This window comes from Ictalurus furcatus, chromosome 20 (assembly GCF_023375685.1).
Source record: "Ictalurus furcatus strain D&B chromosome 20, Billie_1.0, whole genome shotgun sequence".
NCBI lineage: Eukaryota > Metazoa > Chordata > Actinopteri > Siluriformes > Ictaluridae > Ictalurus > Ictalurus furcatus.
In genome coordinates this window covers 6,508,926-6,530,276 of record NC_071274.1, presented here as the reverse complement: position 1 = coordinate 6,530,276, position 21,351 = coordinate 6,508,926, and the positions used below count along the sequence as shown (strand labels likewise).

The window sequence follows — 21,351 nt, the reverse complement described above, 5'->3', positions numbered from 1 at the left end:
TGTTTGATATTTTAAATTTTATTTGATTAGTCACCATGAACTAATCACTAATGGTCAAACAAAGGTAACTGTTCTCGCTATTCAGTCATGATGGTCACTTATCCGGACTTTTTAAGGAAGGAAACTGGACCCTTTCAAATTTTAATAGAATACCTTTGACCTGCCTTTGGCCTGTATTGTTCACTATTTGTTAAATAACTGAACTGAAGTTTGAATGTGAATGTATTTAGAAAAAAATTCAAAGGAGAAGGTTTGGTTTAGGTTTAAACTACTATTTGTATAATTAAAACATGAGTCACATAAGTTGTGCTTACTTCAAATTTCACACACAAATGAAGTAAGTTGAGTTCTTCAAACAGTGTGTCACGTCTCGAGACGTAAGGAAGATAGGACAGATGCAAGTGCAGTAGACAGTTTTATTAAAGAGAGACACAGGCAGATAAATCCAAAATCGTAATCCAAAAGCATGCAAAAGGTCAGGCGATCGGCAAACAGGCATAAACTGGGCAAGACAGGAATCAAGGTTGCGGTCACGGAAAACAGGGTCGATATACAAAACAAGAAACATGAACAATAGTGAGGGACTGGGAGCGGAGAAACCAGCGTGGACTAAATCTAATGTTTAACCTAAATAACTCTAACAAGGAATCTAACATGGACCTTGACTATGACTATGGTAAGGAATCTAAACTAGTCTACTATAATATTCCGTGCCATGTGCTGGGAGACGCACGGTATATATACAAGCACAATCAGCGTGTTGATTGCTGACGGCTGACAGTAATCTAGACACGCTAAACGACAGCCAATGACAGAACTGGGAGGAGACATAACAGAAACATAAAAGCACGTGTCCAATGTACACAATGTCACGGTTGTCAACAAACGAGAAGCAGGTGCTCGCGCACCTTGCTCGTGCACGTGTGCCCACATGCTCTCCTACGCACTGCTTAAAGGGGAAACCATGACACAGTGTCACCTTACCGAGTTACTTAATTCACACAAGTAAATGTGACATTTAAACACGCTTGAATAGTGATTACTCATTTCATTTAGTAATTTCCACTGTTTGGTTTTACAGTGCATCAAAGTTAAAAACCTCCTGCTTGCGCAACTTTTTATCTGGATCCCTGTCCCGATGCACATGTCTAGTCTCAACCAGATGTCCTGAATGGGTTAGCTTCCAAAATAATTAGTGCACTTCCTATTATCTGTTTACAACACATTATATACAGTGCTGTGAAAAAGCATTGACCCCATCCTGATTTCTTCTGTATATTGTGTATAACTCATACTAAATTGTTTCAGAAATTAAAACAAAATCTAAGATGAAACAAAGGCAACCTGAGTAAACACAAAATACAGTTTTTAAATGATAATGATATTTATTGAAGCAAAAACATTATCCAATACCAACTGGGCCTGTGTGAAAATGTGTTTGGCCCCGTAATGACCAATTCCTCAAATCTATGTGTGCATTCATAATAGGGTTCAGCTGGACTAGACACAACCAGGCCTGATTAATGCAAACCCTGTTCAATCAAAGCAACACTTAAATTGAATTTTTTCAACAGCATGAAGTTGGTTAAAAGGTCTTACCCAGCTGACTATAAAACCATGCTGAGGAACTACATAGATTCTTATCTCACGTCTCACCTGATCATCATCATCAAAGACATTAGAGACATTGGGGAACCAGTTATATATACACATTACATGACAAGCTAATTGTCTGGGACAAGTAACAGAAGAACCAGTAAACTTTTTTTTTCCTGGATAAGATCTTTTGAAATTGCTTTTTGGACCAAAAGAGGAAGGTAAGATTTAAAAATTTTGCCAGACTGCTGCACAGGATTATGAAACCTTCAAGTGAATGTATAACAAAAAGCTGAAGGAAAATGGATTAATGTAATTTATCAGAATGGTAGGAAGTATCTCATCTGCCTGATAGAAAGCGCCATCCAAGCTTAACAGGCTTGTATAGACAAGGGAGGGGAAATTACTCTGTGTCAGGGGTCATGACTGCTCCAACACAGGAAATGATAGAAAAAAAAATAGCACTGAAAGCAGCTGCTCTCAGAACACAATCAACTTAGTGAGACAGTGAGATGAAGACTTTCAACAGAACGGATGCATTAGTTGAGCATTTATAGCCGTGTGGTTTGAGCAATTGGTCTCCTGGTCAGAGCTTTAACATGAACTTGCTTCCTCAAACTCACACAAAGGTCCTTGCTCTCAGAGGAGAGATGTCACGCCGCGACCAACGCTGCAGGAGTCACTCAAGTGGCAGAAAGTAAGTCTATAATTAGTTGATCTGAAAATCAGGACTAATGGTTCATTTCTTGTTAGTTTGTAGAAACGTTTATGATTTGATGCAAAACTGATTTCGGGTTGCGTAGCGGACCACTGAATTCAACCTCCTTAATCCAGGGGCTAAGTTTTTCACAGTGACGTCTACTTCATACAAGTGTGTCTTTTGAGAGTATCAGTTAGGAAGAGGGTGTGGGGTTTAAGTTTCACTTCCTTTTTTGTTTACCACAGAATATTTTTTTCACTTTGGTTTTGAAATATCCTCATGAGAATCACATGAAGAAGGCTATGTTTCTCAACTTTCTGTATTGGCAAACAAGAAGCTTTTTGTTGTATAAATTGATTTGACCATGCACTACACATTTTTTTTTTTTCTTTTTCTTTCTTTTTTTTTTTTTTACTGTAAGATATCTGCACAACTACTTTTCTCTCATCAGTCCATTGATGCGCATATTGCTCACGGATAATGCTAATGTATTAGCTTCTTGTCAGCACTCTGCTAGCTCTTCTTAAACGTTCCTCTCCTTTATTTTCTCTGTCTTCTGTCCTCTCCCTGTCTAGGAAGTCCTGGCAGATGTACACAGCTATCTTTCAAGATTAGTACCAGCTAGCTGCTTAGCTGTCTCTCTCTTTAGGCTAATACTGAGCATGTTGAAATGAAGTGGCACTATTGATCGCTTGTCCATTCATTTAACATTCATTTAATTTAAGTAATTCCAACATTTCTTTGATATATTTATCTATTTGAAGTACTTGTATCTGTTTTACATTTAAATTTAGGGTGTCGTTTCTGACAGATACATAGCATTAATGTTCATCTACTGACATGCTAACATTAGCCTTATATGCCATCTCATCGCCTTATATGCCATATCTCATTTTTCCATTGTTTTATTGTATTTTTTAATTATACAATACTCTTTAATGTACATTATTCAGTTACAGTAATTTGGGATTTATGTTGATACACTTGAGGTATTATGTCTTGTATATCAAACATAGCACCCAATATTGTCATACTGTCTTAGTGAAGAACATGGAAAATAACTGACCAGTTTTGTGTTAAACCACATGCTAGAACGCGTGTACCTTATTATGAGGCAGTTTTGTCCTTGTACCTATTAATAAAAAAAAAAAACATTAAGTATTGGTGAACCCATTCATTATCTCTGTTTCTGATGTAATGCTTAAAGAGTATGATTCATGCTTCTAAAAAGCAGATCATAATTTTCATTTCCTTACTGGAAGCAGTGAAGTTACAGATGCATTTCAAACGGCCAAGTACAGGAAGAAAAACATGTTTCTATTTGCGATTACGTTTAATTTCTCTGTCACATCCTTGTTCTCATCACTGACACAAATCAAGAGATAAGAGTGCAAATGAAACCAGTGGAATGTTGTGAGAGATTTGTGCCCCATAGCGATGAGGAGCTGTTGACTAGTCCAGAGGAAATGCAGGCAGACAATAAAGATAGTAGGCTAAATGTACTTTGTTAGTCTGAACATATTTCATTCTAGAGCTGAACATGGCAGTTCATTATTAGCTTGGAAAAATGTCCCAAATGCCGCTGTAAGCTATAAGATGGACTAGGGCTGGGTGATATTCCGGTCAATATTTTGTTTCCGACTTTAACAACGATTCATGTTTACAATTTAAAAAAAAATTGTTACATAATGCAATTACATTTTTCACAGTTTTTTTTTATTACAATGGACTTTGGAAAATGTATGTTCATAAACCATCTGTAGCAAATAGTGCAAACAATGGTTCTTTTAAATAAAAAGAATATTTAAAGAAAAGATTTTTTTTAAACATTGAATGCACAATTTCCTATAAATGGCATGATTACTATATTTGCACAACTTAATGAACCCTTCGTTCTCACCTGAGTAAATGGGGACCATGTCTTTCGTGACGTCAAATGCCACCACAACTGAGAAGTTAACTCGGTGTATTCTTCTCAAATCTGAGTTCCTTCCCCATTCACAGTGACATTAAATCAGCATGGCTGCACACAGCATCAGAAATGCACAAAGTAAAACTTCTTACCTTTAAATGAGTTATACTGTATATACAAGTATTAGCTTTAGATTAATAAACATACAGACATATTCGTTTGTTAAATCTAAAACACTGACTATACAGTTCGCTGTTTGAGAGAAAATATACATCACTCATCTGAGGTAGCTGCATAGCTTGTTGCTAACAAAATACAAGCATGAGGGCGTCCATTTTCCCACTTGGAACCACGTCGAATTTGCAGAGGTCAAAAATGGCATAATTCTTACTGATAAGTTCCCGCTTAGGATATAATGCAACATTAGAATTTACATAAACCTGTTGAGTTTTTCTTTAAAATTATTATTTATGTATTTATTTATTTATTAATATCTAAGCGCCGAGTGTTTGGGAGTAGCACAGGCTGTAGGACACAATGTTTATCCAGTTAAGAAGGCTGTGTTATTCCTTTGTATTGTTTTAAAGTTTTAAATAGCATTTATGGATGTTTTAATAAAAGTGTTGTGTGTGTGTGTGCATCTATGAGTGCATATTTAAAAACAGGTTCTTACGTAAAGTAATATAATATGCGGATATATTATTTTGCAAATTTATTTCACTGATTTTGTTTTAAAATAGCACTGAACCTAACCTGTAAGTGCCGTTTGATATGCCATTTGCTTTTGTTTGCCATCAGCATCTATCTGTACTAATAACATAGCCTAAAAATAGTCTATATATTTTTTCTTTAATCATTGAAAAGTTGATTAGACTAGTCTTGTTGGCTAATGAAAGTGAATAGTCATATAACCCCTAGTCCAGTGGAGTAAACTTGAATGAAATGAAGCGGACTGATTAGTCTCTGCTGTTGGCAGATGTTGTGAAGAGCAAACATGTAGCCTGGATTGGTTTTTTTGTCTGGCTTCATTTTGAGTGAGGGTTATTTATTTTTATTTTTTTTGGGTGCTATGGTCACCGAGGCCTCCAGTCCATTCACCCTTTAAATCGGCTCTCCATTGTCATGTGCGGTGGCTATTCACTGAAAAAAAAAAGCCTGTAGCCTTTTGATAAGATGTTTGTGCCAATATATTGACACAAAGCTTTCTCCCTCCCTATTAGCACACATTAAGGAAATGTCTCTCTGTGTTTAGAGATATTTAATTATATTTTTATATTTCTTATCTCACAGAGCTGGCACTCGAACCGATTTTCTATAAACCAGGCAGATCTTGTTTACAGTCGAGCTGTATTGTGATTGGTTCTGTCCCCCCATGGTTGGAATGTGCATTGAGATGCTGAATGCGAAAGAGAGTTTAGCAAACGCAAAGAATCTGTTGGCATGCACACTATTCAAAAAGTGCATCCATGTCAGTACTTTCATCACACTATTCACTCACTGAGACCTCTAATTCTGACACAGACATCTTGTCACAAACGATTTCATTTCTGTGTTCTGCCAGTATAATTCTATATCATGATTTTTTATTTTTTATTTTGTGCATTCCCTAGAAATGAACTTGCTCTATTTATTTATTTTTGGAGCATTTCTTGCTCACCCTAACAACATGAAAAATGCACGTCTTGTGTCTGTCTGCATGCCTAAAAATGATCTTGTACGAGAACTGTCCCTTGTTTGTAGTCTACCTGCATGATAATATGCTATGCATCCAAAAAACTGCTGTTCTTCACCGTTTAAGAATTGGTACCACAAGGGGAAAAAACAATATAAGGGTGAATCTAATGCCTACCATTTTCCAAACCTGCATGCACAAAAGTCACATATGGAATTGTAGTACAAGTAAACCTGCAATTATGAGCCCCTGCCTCAAACAAGCCCAGAATCGGTCTTGGGTGAGCAATCCCTAAAACATTAAAATGTCCTAAAACTAGGCATCTGCATGCACGCAATCAGAGTAGAGCGAGCATGGAGGAGGAGGAAGCTATACTTTATACCAGTGGTCACCAACCCTGTTCCTGGAGAGCTACCTTCCTGAAGATATTCAAAATCATGTACTGTGACAGTACCTACTGCATTCTATTCAGTACCTACTGCTCGGCCATTGATACAGTACTTACTGATCAGTATAAGTGTGTAGCGTGAATCCAATCTAGACATGCTACATCCGCCATGTTGGCATTGTCATGTGACCTACAACTTAAAAACAGTCGACGCCGATTTTTGATTCTGACAGCTCTTCACACAAGGCAGCCTTTAGCTTAAACCATAATTGTACCCACCTGACCATCGAATCATTGCCTTTAGAAATTCTTGATCAACTAAAAGAGGTGTGTTAGATCAACTGGAAGGCAGATCTCAGGTAAGAGGGTTAGTGACCACTGCTTTATACTTTTGTTTTTTGTTGTTTTTTGTTTTTCCTCAAACTTATAAATACTAGAGTGCTGGCTCATGAATTAAATGTGATCTAGGACATGAGTTCCACCACCAGCCAGAACAACTGTTCAGCTTTGTCCTGTTGCTTAAGGATGCTTTCATACCTATTAGTCAGTTCGTCTTAATTTAGCCACTCATAAGCCATACATACTTTCAGCAATGGTGAATTGGGCGGAGAAGGCTTGTCGCCATTTTTTCTTGGAGACAGCAGAGGTCTCTAAAAAATGTAACACTGATCCTTTAATCGTTACAGGAAAAAAACAGTAGGCACATAAACTGCAGCATGAATAAACTCAATAAAATAAGTGTTCATTTTTTTCCCCACAATTTTTTCCAATTTGGTAGCATGTCTTTTTATAGGAAGGGTGTCTTTAGTCAAAAAAGTCCAGTAACCAGGAAACCAGTGTGTCGATTTTTGGATGGTACTTATTTAGTCGTTAGTGTTTAGCTCTTATTGTGGCTTCATGGTTTTTTGTATTTTGTAGTGCAGGAAGTCTTCACTTATTGAAGTGTTTGTTTTGTACAAAGGACAAATGAATGAATGTCCTGAGACAACACCAATTGTGAACTGCTTTTCATCATTAATATTATATTAATATTATATCAATATTATATCTATCTATCTATCTATTCTTGGAAGGCATGGGTATGTTTTGTGTTAATATTGTCTTGTTTTTTACTTTTTTTTGGTTCAGTAGAGAGCACATTGGTGCATGTATAAACTGAGGTACCAGTAGGGTTAAGACAAAGTTGCTGAGCTTGCCAGCTTGAGTGCTGCCTCTCTTTGATTGGCTAACAGCCAATCCTTTTTGGGAGGAGCCAGTCTGAAGATGAGGTCATTCTTTTCTGCAAAAAGCATGACATCATCCTCTCATTGATATTCGGCTCTTCTGAAGAAGAGGAGTAGTCGTAGCAGGAGGAGGGATGCCCATGATAAGTGTTCTCCATGATTTCCCTTGAATTGTCTTTCTCATTTCAATGCCTTAATGCATTTGTCTTTCATCTGTTCAAGAAGGCTTGCTTCATAAAATGTTCCATGTATGAACATGCATCTAACTTTCAGCCAATATTCATGTTCTACAGATAATGAAACTGAAGAATTGGTTTCCTTGTTCCTTCTCAGTTCTGAGATGGATTAAGAGAGATTGTTCAGCATATTTCTTTTTCTGAAATGTCTCGAGGGCCAGGATGAGGAGGTCACATTTCCGCAGATCAAGTTTGGCGTTGTCACATTCCAGAATGTAATGGAGTTGAGGACGGATGCAATTGCAGTAAAAGACTTTATTAGAGAGATAGGCAGACAAATGCAAAACAGTAATCCAAAGCGTGGTCGAATAACATGCAAATGGTCAGGCGATCTACAAACAGATATAAATGGGGTGAGGATAGAATCAAAACGAGAAACAAGGTCAAATAACAAGAGTGGAAACAAGAAACAAAGAAGCGCTTGGTAAGGAGATAAAGTCAATACTGTGCAATTTACACAGAGACAAGAGGGATTTAAATGACAAAGGTAATCATGGGTTAAACACGGGCAGCTGAAAATAATAATGACACCTGGCTCGTGCACGCACATGCGCTTCGGTTTTCAGAGCTCACTGCAGTACTGCAGCGCTGACTCAAGGGGAAATTGTGACAGGTGTGTAGATTTCACAGCACTTTGGATAGTCGCTGTATAAATTAAATGATCCAGACCACCATCTGAGCTGTGAATTTTGATCCACAGTCTTAATTTCCCCTGAAGGCAGTTCATTCTTGTTCAATATGTTTCTTTTACCATTGCTTTGATATTTCTACATAGACAATTTTTTTGTTTGTTTGATCCAGTCCAACTTGCCTAAGTTAGAAGAAGCAACACGTCTGTGTTTGTAGTGATTGGTTGAAGAGATTTTGAAGTTTAAAAACACCATGTGAATACTAGATATGGACTGTGATGGAACTTTTCAACAAATGGATGTACACTCCATCCTGTTCCTCATGATCATGCCTGTTCCCTCATAATCACTTCCTTTTGGTGAAGGGTGCTTCCTTCAAATGTGACACTTTTTACTCCTTGCTCTATCTGGCTGCCCGAAACAAGCGTCACACAAACGATTTACAGCAGTAGAGGAAACCTGTCTAACCTTCTGGTCTGGCTGGAGTTCAAATTTTACCACGTTGCTAACAGCCTTTGACATGTCTATAATTCTTTTTGCAACGTTTGCTGAAAATGAAAATATAACGCATTAATCTGGTGCTTTCCAGTCTAATTCTGGGAAATGCCTACATTGTACTGTATATACCATGTGAACTGCTGTTACATAATTGGTATTTTTTTAAGTTTCCCTTTAGGCCATTTGTGCTTTCCCAGTCAAAGTGGCTGATAATATTTGAATAACCATTGATCAATAGTATTGTTCTTTCATTCCAGGACATTGAATAGCCCTCTTTTTGTGCTCATCTCTCTGGATAATAAGCTTAACCAATGTAAGAAGAGCCCCAGAACTGGTTTCTAATCAAAAGCAAAGGTTATCTTCTAATAGTATCACTCTGTAAAAAAGCATGGTCCCTCTGGTAAATGGCGCTCAAGCTGTCTCCATAGGAAACTTAGGAAACTTGTAATATGCTCCTTGCTATTTATTACTCAAAACCACTTCTCCCTCACTTCAGTTGTGAAGTGTGCAACTCTTTTCCGACAATCCTAATCTTCAGTCATGAACTGTTCATTCTGGCTTTAAAAATGACAACATGGATTTTCTTTTCTCACAGGAGCAGTTGTTGGTCGACATGGTACATTATAATGCAAATATTTTTATATATATTTGATTTTTATAATAGAATGCTTTTTGAAAAGTCTTCTTTTCGACCAAATGACCATTTTGACCAAAAAAGTGAATTTGCAATATTTAGATATTTTTTTTCTTCTGATTTATAATTAAAAATTAAGGGGCACACTTGCTTAGTGGTTAGCAAGTTTGCCTCACGCCTCTAAGGTTAAGGGTTCGATTCCCGCCGAGGCTCTCTGTGTGCGGACATTGCATGTTCTCCCTGTGCTTTGACGGTTTCCTCCGGGTACTCCGGTATCTTCCCCCAGTCCAAAGACATGCATTGTAGGCTGATTGCCATGTCCAACAAGTGTCCGTAGTGTGTGAATATGTGTGTGATTGTGCCCTGAGTTGGACTGGCACCTCGTCCAGGGTGTCCCCCGCCTTATGCCCCATGCCCCCTGGGATTGGCTCCCCAGTAAGGATAAGCGGTACAGAAAATGGATGGATGGATAATTAAAAATTACATTCGGGGCAATGAGAGCATGGATCTACTGGATTAATAAATTAGTTCACCATACCATCACATTTAAGTCTTAAAATAGAGACAAAGGCATCTGAATAATTCCACACTTGTGTATTGATACTGCTTTTAGCCTTATCTGAGGCTTGCTCACCCATCTTCAGAATGTGGCATGACATGGGACACTCTGTGACTGAAAGGATGATAAGGCCGATTCGGATATTAAATATACAGCTGGGTGTAAGGGTTTTATTGTTAGTATTCTATTTGAATACTAACCAGATTAACAGAAATGTGGATGTTTTGTAGTAATCACTCTGTCCTGTCCATTTTTCAAGCTGTGCAAATCATTTTTCGATCCAGTGTGTTCATATCTAGGTCGTAATAACTGTTATTTAACAAAGACTATCAGCATCATAGACATTATGATCACTGTTGTACACCTACTATCAGAAAGTGGTGGAAATATTGTACTTCTTTCACATAACCACTGATGCATTAAACGTATAACATTTGTGCTGAAGATACATTTTAACCTGCATTCACTTGTGGTGCACCGCTAGCTATTGAAATAAACATGATATAAACCTCCTGATAGTTTAACGTGGGGTCAAGGAGATGGAAAAGGAAGCTGCGAGCAGACACTCCACTCAGACACTAAGAGTCTAATTAATATAGTGCTGATGCTGATTCCCATTGGGAGCTGTAATGAATAGGGGTGCAGAGTCCAGCGTGGTCCATTCAGGATAGCAGCCAGGCTTAGGAAAACAATGACTCATTGTGAGATGAGCCGGACTTCTTAGATGGAATTGGGCCATAGGAAGAAATCATTAACCTCCTCTTTATTTCACTGACACTCTCCTCTGATGAGATAACGGAGGCCTGGGACACTAACATCAATAAGTTATCTAATAAAGGGGGTATCCTTTTAGCAACACCTTGTATTGTTTCAGACGGATGTTAGTCATAAGTATAATCATTTCACTAGAGAAAATCTTTTCACTGGTCGTTTTTGTCATGACATTTGGCAGCGAACCACCTACTTTCACAGGACGACGCCTTTTATCTGACATTGCAAACAGCCAACCACCTTTTTTCTGGCTACTGACTTATGGCCATTAAACAAAGAATAACTTTTAAAGATATAATGCTGCTACAGTTTTAATCCAGTGACTACATTGTTCCAAAAACTCACTGTCAGTGTTTTCCTATCAGGAACTGGTGCACATACACTCACCGAGTACTTTATTAGGAACACTATGCAATACTGGGTAGGGCCTCCATTTTCTGTCAAAACAGCTTCAGTTCTTTGTGGCATGAATTCCACAAGATGTTGGAAATGTTCCTTTGAGATTCTGGTCCATGTTGACATGATTGCATCATGCAATCCCTGCAGATTTTTTCAGACCAGGCTACATTTTTCCAGTCGTCAACTGTCCGGTTTTGGTGAACCTGTGTGCCAAGAAAACATTCCCCACACCATTATGCAACTGCCACCAGCCTGAACTGTTGACACAAGGTAGGTTGGGCCCATGGATTCATGCTGTTGGCACCAAATTCTGACTCTACCATCTGTGTCCCTCAGCAGAAATCGAGATTCATCAGGCCAGGCTATGTTTTTCCAGTCTTCAACTGGCCAGTTTTCGTGAGCCTGTGCCCACTGCAGCACAGCTTTCTATTCTTGGCTGACAGAAGTGGAAGCCACCTCAAGTTTCGACATGTTGTTGTGCATTCTGAGATGCTTCATTGCTTACCACAATTGTACAGAGCGATTATCTGAGTTACTGTAGCCTTTCTGTCAGCTCAAACCAGTCTGGCCATTCTCCATTGACGTCTCTCATCAACAAGGCATTTCCGTACACAGAACTGCCGTTCACTAGATGTTTTTTCTTTATTGCACTATTCTAAGTAAACTCTAGAGACTGTTGTGTGTGAAACTCCCAAGAGATCATCAGTTATAGAAACACTTATACCAACCCGTCTGGCACCAACAATCATGCCATGGTCAAAATCACATCACAGTTTTCCCCCATTCTGATGGTTGATGCAACCCTGCTGCCACATGATTGGCTGAATGGATAACTACATAAATGAGGAGGTGTACAGGTGTTTGTATTAAAGTGGATGGTGAGCGTATATTTATCATAAAACTGTGTGAAGGCAAACCGATTGCAGACTTGTATTTCACATAGTTATGTTTTTACAGGTGTAGGCAACTTGCCATAATTACCTGACTGGCCATTTGTCTTTGATACCCTTATTAAAATTTGGCTCAGCTCTATATTTACAGAAAATGTAGTTAATTTAAGCAAGATCTCACCCAAATTAATCTAAAAACACTGTGACAATGGACTCATGGTGACATATTTTTGCTCTTTCTTGGACTAGTGCAGCATCATAATTCGTAGTCTTTCATTTTTTAAATTTTCTTTCAGGTTCATTGCAAGAAAACACGCTTGGGCTCACCCTCCTTAGTTTAACAGATTATCCCCTTAATCCCCATCTGCCTAATCCCCATACTATCAACACTGAAAGAATGCATACTTGTGCGCACACACACTCATGCAACATGTCTGCACATGCACAACTGTACAGTTATTGTAGAAAATTTCTACATATGAAATGCTAATGAACTGTTTCCTAATGAACAGTTTCTTGTTTTATTTTATTCACATACTTCAATCACAGTAAACCAGAATTATCTTTGCTGTAGCAATTTTTCTTGCTCCATAATTCTACCCATTAAGTTCAGTTTTCTGGGTTTTTTTTTTTTAATGCTGAGGATTAGATCCACCAACGGGGATTTGCCAGCTGTGATGTAGTATTACAGCAGCTTTGATCTCACAGACCTGTCATTGTGAAATGTGGGCTTTTTTGGTGGGATAAGAGGAGTCGGCAGTTTATTATGGATCTCTCTCTCTCTCTCTCTCTCTCTCTCTCTCTCTCTCTCTCTCTGTAGTAGTGCAAGTAACCTTGAAATGTTTTCTGCGTCCTCCAGCACATTTGGCTGCCACCCTACCACCCGAAGCTCTGCGGATTAAGTCCATAATAATTAGGAATGCAACTACATTTCAGCCAAAAATGACATTTGTGTAGGTAAAAAATGCTGAATATTCTGACCAATGACTTTTACACTACCACATGAAAGCATCACATATGTATCAATATGCAGACCATCTTCTGCCAGATAATTGTTCATCTACTTATGACACCACAAGCATAGCAATCAAATTTTTGAGATAGGAAATCACTCGGAGTATGTCTGTATGACTTGATGCTAGATTTTATGCTCGATTTTTTGCTAGTTTATTGAGGTAAACATTACATAATCTGTTGTCTGGTCTTTCTTTCTATGGTCTCTGAAGGTCTATGAGGAAGTCTGGACTGAGTCACCATTTAGGAGATAAAGCCACACCAGTCTGGACAGAACAGGAAGCTGTGTAGTAGATGGTGAATGATTGATCTTGCACCCCTATGGACCTGGTCAGATTGACCTATTCAGTCTGTAATGTGAAATGAGTGCAAAGGTGGGCGGTCCAGTGAGACAGGGGTCAGGAAGGGTATCCACAGTCTGTTAGTGTTTTCTTAAAACAGAACTGTCATAGTTATCCTTGCAATGACATTTGCTATATTTCCTAGTTTTAGGCTACCTTGTAGTGCAACTGAAAGCAAATTTCAGCTATTAAATGTGACCTGAATTGATCAACCTATATTCTCTATTGACTAGTTTTTTGGTATAATAAATAAGTTATCCACTGTAGAATGAATGAGACTTGAGCATAGTTTTTAGCAAGTGCAATTCTTAGGCTGTCCAAGTGAGAACATCCACAATGATCTTTAGGGTATCCATGTGGTATCATGCACAGCAGCCTCGCAGCAAACTTTAGGCTATCCATGTAGAGCCATTCTGAGCAACAAGTGATTCTCAGGTGAAGATACTATTTAAAAATGCAAAAAGGGCTATTAAAAAAAAAAAACTTGCAAAATTGGAAGTATGAAATACATAGAGGTAATGTAGAAATGTAGATAATCTAAAGTGGCCACCCGGAAAAGTTATCCAAGCTAGTCTTTTTCAGCATAACTTTTGGCATACTTTAAGTAGTCAATTGTGAAGGCCTAAAAAGCAATTCAGACAGAAACTGATGTGAAATCCTGATTTTACTCTGTAATGATTTGGGAATAAGACTGTGTTCAAAATATTAAGAATAATTTCTAAACTAAATCTAACAAAATTATTGGTCTGCACAGCAATACATCAATTTATAACATGTCCACCGAAAATACTTGTTTGATTTGCTGTCAGAAGAGCCGTCTCTAAAGTAGATCCAGATCCTTATAAACGGAAATAAATAAATAAACTTCACTATGTTATAGCCTTTGCTTTGCTTCCCTACATGATGAATAGCCTGAAATAATAGTAAAATTATACTCTGCCTATTTGACAATCTATTATTATCAGTTAGCTTATAGTAGTGAGAAAGTAACATAATTTGCTTAAATGCTTGCAAGTTGCTTTGGTTATAAGTGTGATAATGCCATACATTCATAATACTTGGCTGAACCTTCTCTCTTAGTTATTTACTTTTACTATTATCATATTATACGTGCCTATTTTTAATAACAGAAATAATATGCATTATTTTGTTTATCCATATAGTGATGAGGTTTATAGTTTCATTTATATCAGCCTGTGTTTTTGCAGCCAAAAAATAATAATAATTCAAGGCCACTTGCTTTTTGTCTTCTGTGAGGAATGATAACGGCTCATTTGTCCGCTGTGGTCTCGGAGCAGCTGATGTTTGTCTGCCACCAGAGTACATTACACTTTGTTTGTGCACAACTCACTGTGTTAAATATGTGTGGTGGCTATAATAACTGTCGAAATGTCTGTGGTACTCCTGCCCTGGAGTCAGAATGGATTCATTAAATGCAGTTTTCGCCCTTTTAACTTTTGGACATAACCGGAATTTAAACTGCTAGCACTTTTATTTTGGTTGAGATCCATGCAAAAGATAAACATATTTCAGTTCAGGGAAGCCTGTAGTACTTAGAACTATCTAGAGTAAAAATGTCAAAATTCCATCACAAAAAATGGTTTTTCCAGGCCACTACACACACCTTCACAAATTTACATGCATATCCTACTATTAGTAATTAAAATGGCTGTGAACTTTATTTGTCTGATTTAGTTGTAGAAGTGTCATTTTTGTTGAAACACCTAGCAGCATGTTAGTCAACAGTCCGGAAAGTGACGTGGCTGTTTATGATTAGATAACGTTGACATAATTATCCTTTTGACCTCATCGTCATGTCTGGATGTTATGTTTAGTCCAGATTCAAGCATTGCAGTCATAACAACATGCCTATTGTCGTTGTTAACTCTCTTACAGATGCTGTGAATGCAGTGTCTCTCTGTCCCGCTGGTACTATGAGAAAGATGGACGTCTCTTCTGTAGGAAGGACTACTGGGCTAAGTTTGGGGAGTTGTGTCATGGCTGTTCTGAGCCTATCACCACTGGGCTCATCATGGTAATTAATTAATCACCAATTAATTATATTTTGTTTAATTTAGTTTACAGCTTTATTCTGTCCCAAATGGAACATTTGTATTTTTCTTCACATCTCAGCTATGCTTAAATACCTTCATTTATTCATTTATCTTGCTGTTCATACTCATTTAGTTCATATACAGAAACTGTTCACTATATGAGAACCACTTGAAAACGAGGCTTTTCTGCTTTTTTAAATGAAGCAGTGCTCATACCAAATGTCAGCAGAAGTCACCTGGCAGAAAAAGGGGAAAGGATGCATGACATGAAAGCCACACATTTGCTATGAAAATCGTGTACCTTAGACTTGTGAGCCAGTGGAAACCAAGTGTGTGGGACTGTGGTCTTTTAAGAAGTGGAGGAGGTCTTGTTATGAAGTAGCAATTACACCAGACTTCTTCCTTGCTCTTTTTGTATTGTTTCTCAGTGCACTGAGACGTCAATGGAGAATGGCTAGACTGGTTTGAGCTGCCATAAAGGCTACAGTAACTAGGATAACCACCCTGTACAATTGTGGTGAGCAGAAAAGCATCTCAGAATGCACAACACGTTGAACCTTGAGGTGGATGGGCTACAACATAAGTCTATGTCAGCTTCCAATTCTGTCAGCCAAGCATAGAAAGCTGAGGCTGCAGTGGGAACAGGCTCACCAAAACTGCCCAGTTGAAAACTGAAAAAACATAGCCTGGTCTGATGAGTCTATTTCTGCTGAGGCACACAGATGGTAGAGTCAGAATTTGGCACCAACTTCATGAATCTATGGGCCCAACCTGCCTTGGCTGGTTGAGGTCAACAGTCCAGGCTGGTGAAGGTGGTGTAATGGTGTGGGGAATTTTTTCTTGGCATTCTTTGGTCTCATTAATATAAATCAAGCATTGCTGAATGCCACAGATTTGAGTATTGTTGCTGACCATATGCATCCCTTCATGGCCACAGTTTACCCATCTTCTAACAGCTACTTCCAGCATCATAATGCACCGTGTCACAAAGCAAAAGTCGTCTCAATCTGGTTTCATGACAGTGACAATGAGTTCATTGTTCTTCAGTGGCTTTCCGAGTCACTGGATATGAATCCAGTAGAACGGCTATGGGATGCTGTAGAACGGAAGATTCGCAGGATGAAAGTGCACCTGAAAAATCTCCAGGAATTGCGTGATTCAATCATGTCAGCGTGGACCAGAATCTCAAAGGAATGTTTCCAACATCTTGTGGAATCCATGCCATAAAGAACTGAGGCAGTTTTGAGAGCAAAGGGAGGCCCTACCCGGTATTAGTATAATGATGATAACGATTACTTTAATCCTAATATTTTGGTGAATGTATTTTCATAATACCTCCAACCATTAATTTCAACTTGGAAGGGCTCGGCACATTTAACTGGAGAAAGTGAAGGTTAGGATTTTTTTCCTCATGGGCTCAATTGAGGCAGTTCTAGGATTTGAACTCACAACCCCCTGGTAACTAGTTCAGAAAAAAACAGACATCACCTTTATCTCACTCCCTTAGTCTTACCATCTATCCACACTCGACTGTCTTTTCCATTTCAGATTAGCTTTGCGTTTCACACAGCCTCTCCTGTTACACTGGCCAACAAAACAGCATTGATGCAGTTATGAGTGCTGTATCACACGTGTGCTGGAGTCCCATGAATTAAACAGTAATCCACTGTTTTCCAGCTTGAGATGCTGAAAGAGCCTGTATGTATAATTCAAGGAGATGAGAAAAGATAATGGTAATGAGGAGAAAGTTTGTGCTGGTTGCGAGATGAGGGCGCTCTTGTTTTAGGTCGTCTTTTGTTAGCTGTTTTCACTCAGCATCTGTGTTTATTCTCCGATGTTAAATATTATGTGGATGTATGGAAATGCGTGTCATATAAAGTTATTTTCATTCATTTCATCCATGTCAGCAAATTTAAAAATTGACAGGTTGAAATTGAAAGGTAAAAACTGAAGCTGAATAAAATTGGAATAAATTCTTTTATATATGATGTAATTCGGCAGAGGCAGACATTTCATTCAGGTCTTTGGGATGGATAGTGTTTGATCATGATACTGTAGACTGGAACAGGAGTAGAGGGAAGTTTATGTTTATTTCATTTTAAACTCCTTGTGGCTTTGTTTGCAAGATGTCTAATTAAATACTATATAAATGCAATATTTAAAAGGGAGAGCAGACTTCCTTTTAGAGAAAGTTATTGTGCCTTTAATGATGATGCCTGCTGAAGAAGAAGAAGCCTTTATTTGTCACATATACATTACAGCACATTACATTACATTTCGCATTAGAAAGTTGGGGTCAGAACGCAGTGTCGGCCATGATGCAGTACCCGGAGCAGAGAGGGTTAAGGGTCAAGGGCCTAAGTGGCAGCAGTAACCCAGAGCCTTAACCTTTGAGCCACCACTGCATCTAAAAATAATAATAATTATCATTTAAAAAAAATCTGTAAAGGATGAGCTCAGCCAAATCAATAATATAATAATGAATACAGAATAATAGACTCAAATATAATTTTTTTTTTTATATAGTGGAGCCTTGGGTGGTGCTCATGACCACAGTCTCATGGAAGAAAGTAATACTGCTATTAGAATGTAACATCGACTTTTGTGTTGGGCAAATGATGCATGAACATTTCCCGAATGATTTTCATTGACTGTTCACTTTAACAACTGCAGAATTTGTCCACAATTCAGTGGAATAATCCATTCCCATGAAATCATGCCACACATTTTTAAGTGCCAAAATCAAGCATAAACATGTATGATATATTACATAAGGGTATTACTACATAGCATTACAGGGGTATTACTAAGAAATTGGGTGGATGATAAAATAACCCCATAGTATTATAGCAGCATAATTTCTCCCAGTATTCATAATGAAAAGAGAAAAATATGCTGTGCAATATAACATTCTTTAATGTGTAGTCAGGAAACCAAAACTATTTACTGCATATCCTCTGTAACTGACCTTCCAGCTTTGCAATTTTGTCACTTTAATCCCAGTCCACACCCTGATTTATAGACACACTGGCTGTGCAGTAGAGTGCAATCACCATAATTAAACCCCCACTTCCTACGCTAAGTTAATTAAAGATGGCCAAGCAAGCTGTTCCCTTGTCTTCTGCAAGCTCACATTTACTCAGCTCGGTAGAGTCTGACTGACATTTACCCTCCTTTACGTTTGAAGCAATCGCTTTATGTCACCCACTGTAGCTCTGAAAATGCATTCGATAGATGATGGCCAGACAAAATTTAAACCTTGGCAGTCAATACTGTCCAGATGGATGATCACTTTCTTGTTTCCTTGAATTAGGAAAATTACAAATGAATAGGAAATAATGCCTTCTGTTTCTTATAAACAGTGAGGCATGTTATGGTACAGCTGCATCTGCTGTGCATGGATTAGGATTTAACCCAACTCCATCTCTAATGAAATGCTTGTTTTAATTTACAATAGTTATAACTTTTACATATTAAAAAGTGCATTTTGCACTTTTAACTCGATGCAAACAATGTAAACAGTGCCTTACAGTAAGTGTAACCATTTTACAATTATTGTGACATGATTAGGCCTACAGTTGTACATATATCTTGGATTTTACAATGGTTTTGAACACGGCTCAGCCAATCACATTTTAGATTTTAGATCTGTTTTATGATGAAACTTTTGGGAGTTAAACTATATCCGAATCCACTGTGCTTTTCATCTTCTGTCTTTCATGGAATGTGATTTATATGCTGTGCAACTTGAGACAAGACTACAGTGAGATCACACTTGGCACTCTCTGTTTTGCCCCTTTCTCTGTCTGACTCCACAGCAGGACATCCGGGCTCTCAGAATTTATTAATTCATGGAAAATTTCTTAATTTAATCACCGATAAGTGGGGTCAATGTAATGATATATGCATATTTCAGAAAAGATTGTGGGTATCACAATTAGTTAAACAAAATGATGAAGTGGCATGTTTAAAAAAGAATTTTAGTAACAAAGCCTGTTCAAAACTGGTTCAGGCTTCAATGGTTACAGTGACTGTAGAGACAGCTGAATTTAGATCTATAGGAAATAGGGTTAAAATTGTGGTTGAAAGCACATGTTCGATTGCCGTGGTGCTTGTGCATTAGTGCAATATGTAAGGCAAACAGAAGAATTCATTCAGGAGCATTCTTGTCAGTGCAGGATGTGATCAGATTGTCCAGAAGACAACCACATTGGGAGAAAATATAGTAGGGTTGCAGTGCATACATCTCTCATCACAAAGACAAGTGCACATTTGAGAGTTCCGTGGTACAAAAAAACCACAGAGATGTGGGGGAAAGGGGTGGATCTGGTCCGGTGACAAATGAGCATGTACAGTATGGTGTAAATCGAGAGAATGGTACAAGTCTATAGTGAAGGGGGTCTGGTTAAGCTGTTGGAGGATTTTTGCTGGTAAGGGTTTGGTCCATGTGGAGGGAAGAGTCAATGCAAATCAACACAGAGTTCTTCTGGCTGATCACCTTTATCCTATGATGAAACATTTCTATCCTGATGGGAGTGGTCTGTTCCAGGGCGGCCACAGGGCACAAGGGCTTACTGAATGGCTTGATGAGTATGAAAATGAGATCTCAACCTAGCTGAACACGTACGGGAGATTTTGGAGTGAAGTGTTTGTTCGACAGCGCTCTCTATCGCCATCATCAGAACACCAGCTGAGGGATTATTTTTGGAAGAACGGTGTTCATCCCTCCAGTACTGTTCTAGAGACTCTATGCCAAGCTGTGCAAGTGGCTTTACAGAGACACTTGATGTTGAATTTAAATAAGAATAAAATAAATCTTCTACTTAGAAACACAAATATGGAACTGTTTACTAGTTTAGAATCTGCACTTTCAAAAGATTATTTAAAAATTTTTGTTTGTTTGTTTCTTGCAGTTGGGAGTGAGAAATAATAGGATATTATATAACTGACTCTAACTACAACATCTAAGATATGAGTTCTGAACTTTTTTGACCTCATTTTAATGGTTCGACCTCATTTTATGTGTGATCACATAAAGTTAGTTAAGTCAGTGAGATTTTCGCTGAGAATGTGAGCATACACTACGAAATATAGCATGAATATTGTATTTTGTAGTGTTTCTAGCAAGAAACTATGACTGTGTCATATAAAAATAGACTTATTTTTGTTTTAAATAGCCTCCAGTGTGAAGGTCACACAAATAGCACATTTGTAAGTAGCATTTTCTTTCTTTTCTGCTCTCCCTTAAAATTCCAGTTTTAGTTTTTTGGGTTTTTTTCAGGTACACTTTCAGGTAAATTTTTTTTGAAGTCCCAATTTGTTACCAATTTCAGGAAAGCTAAATCTCTTAATTCATTTTGCAAGAATTCATGACACTGTAATTTCCTTACCCTTTGCATACCCTTAGCCATTACTCTTCTCACACCCCACCTCAAGTACAGTAATATTCCGAAATGGTGTGACATGCACATATCTCTCCTGAGGCAAGTGCATGGAAAGTACTTCTGTAGCAAAACACTACTCCCACCGGCATGAGGCAACACTCACACAAAGGGACTGTTTGTGTCTCGCTGTCGCTTGGATGAGTGTTATTTCCGAATCATGCCTATGAATAACAAAGTTAGTTCCTCAGGTGTTGCAATAATATCAGACTTTTGCATTTACTCTTGTCAGTCTCTGGTGTCTGGTTACATGTGGGCCTTCAGCTTCCTGTTCATCAATAATACCAGGAAAAGATAAGGTTGGTTAGTGGCTTTAGCTTGCCACTGTTTCTAGTATGACAAGTATACTGTGGTTTCCGGCAGAAATAGATAGACAGTGTATACACTGCACTGT

The 21,351-nt window shown here is 38.1% G+C and overlaps 1 protein-coding gene across 2 annotated transcripts in view; it reads left to right on the top strand.

Annotated features, from left to right (window-relative positions):
- Nucleotides 1–21,351, top strand: part of limk1a (LIM domain kinase 1a) — a 66,932-nt gene that overhangs the window by 20,390 nt on the left and 25,191 nt on the right. The window contains exons 1-2 of one of the 2 annotated variants that reach the window (XM_053651240.1): nt 1,819–2,293; nt 15,359–15,497. In XM_053651240.1, the coding sequence (XP_053507215.1) occupies nt 2,196–2,293; nt 15,359–15,497 (237 nt within the window). In that variant the 5' untranslated portion in view covers nt 1,819–2,195. Of the gene's footprint in view, nt 1–1,818; nt 2,294–15,358; nt 15,498–21,351 lie in introns of those variants that run through there. The other variant, XM_053651239.1, reaches the window with a different exon arrangement.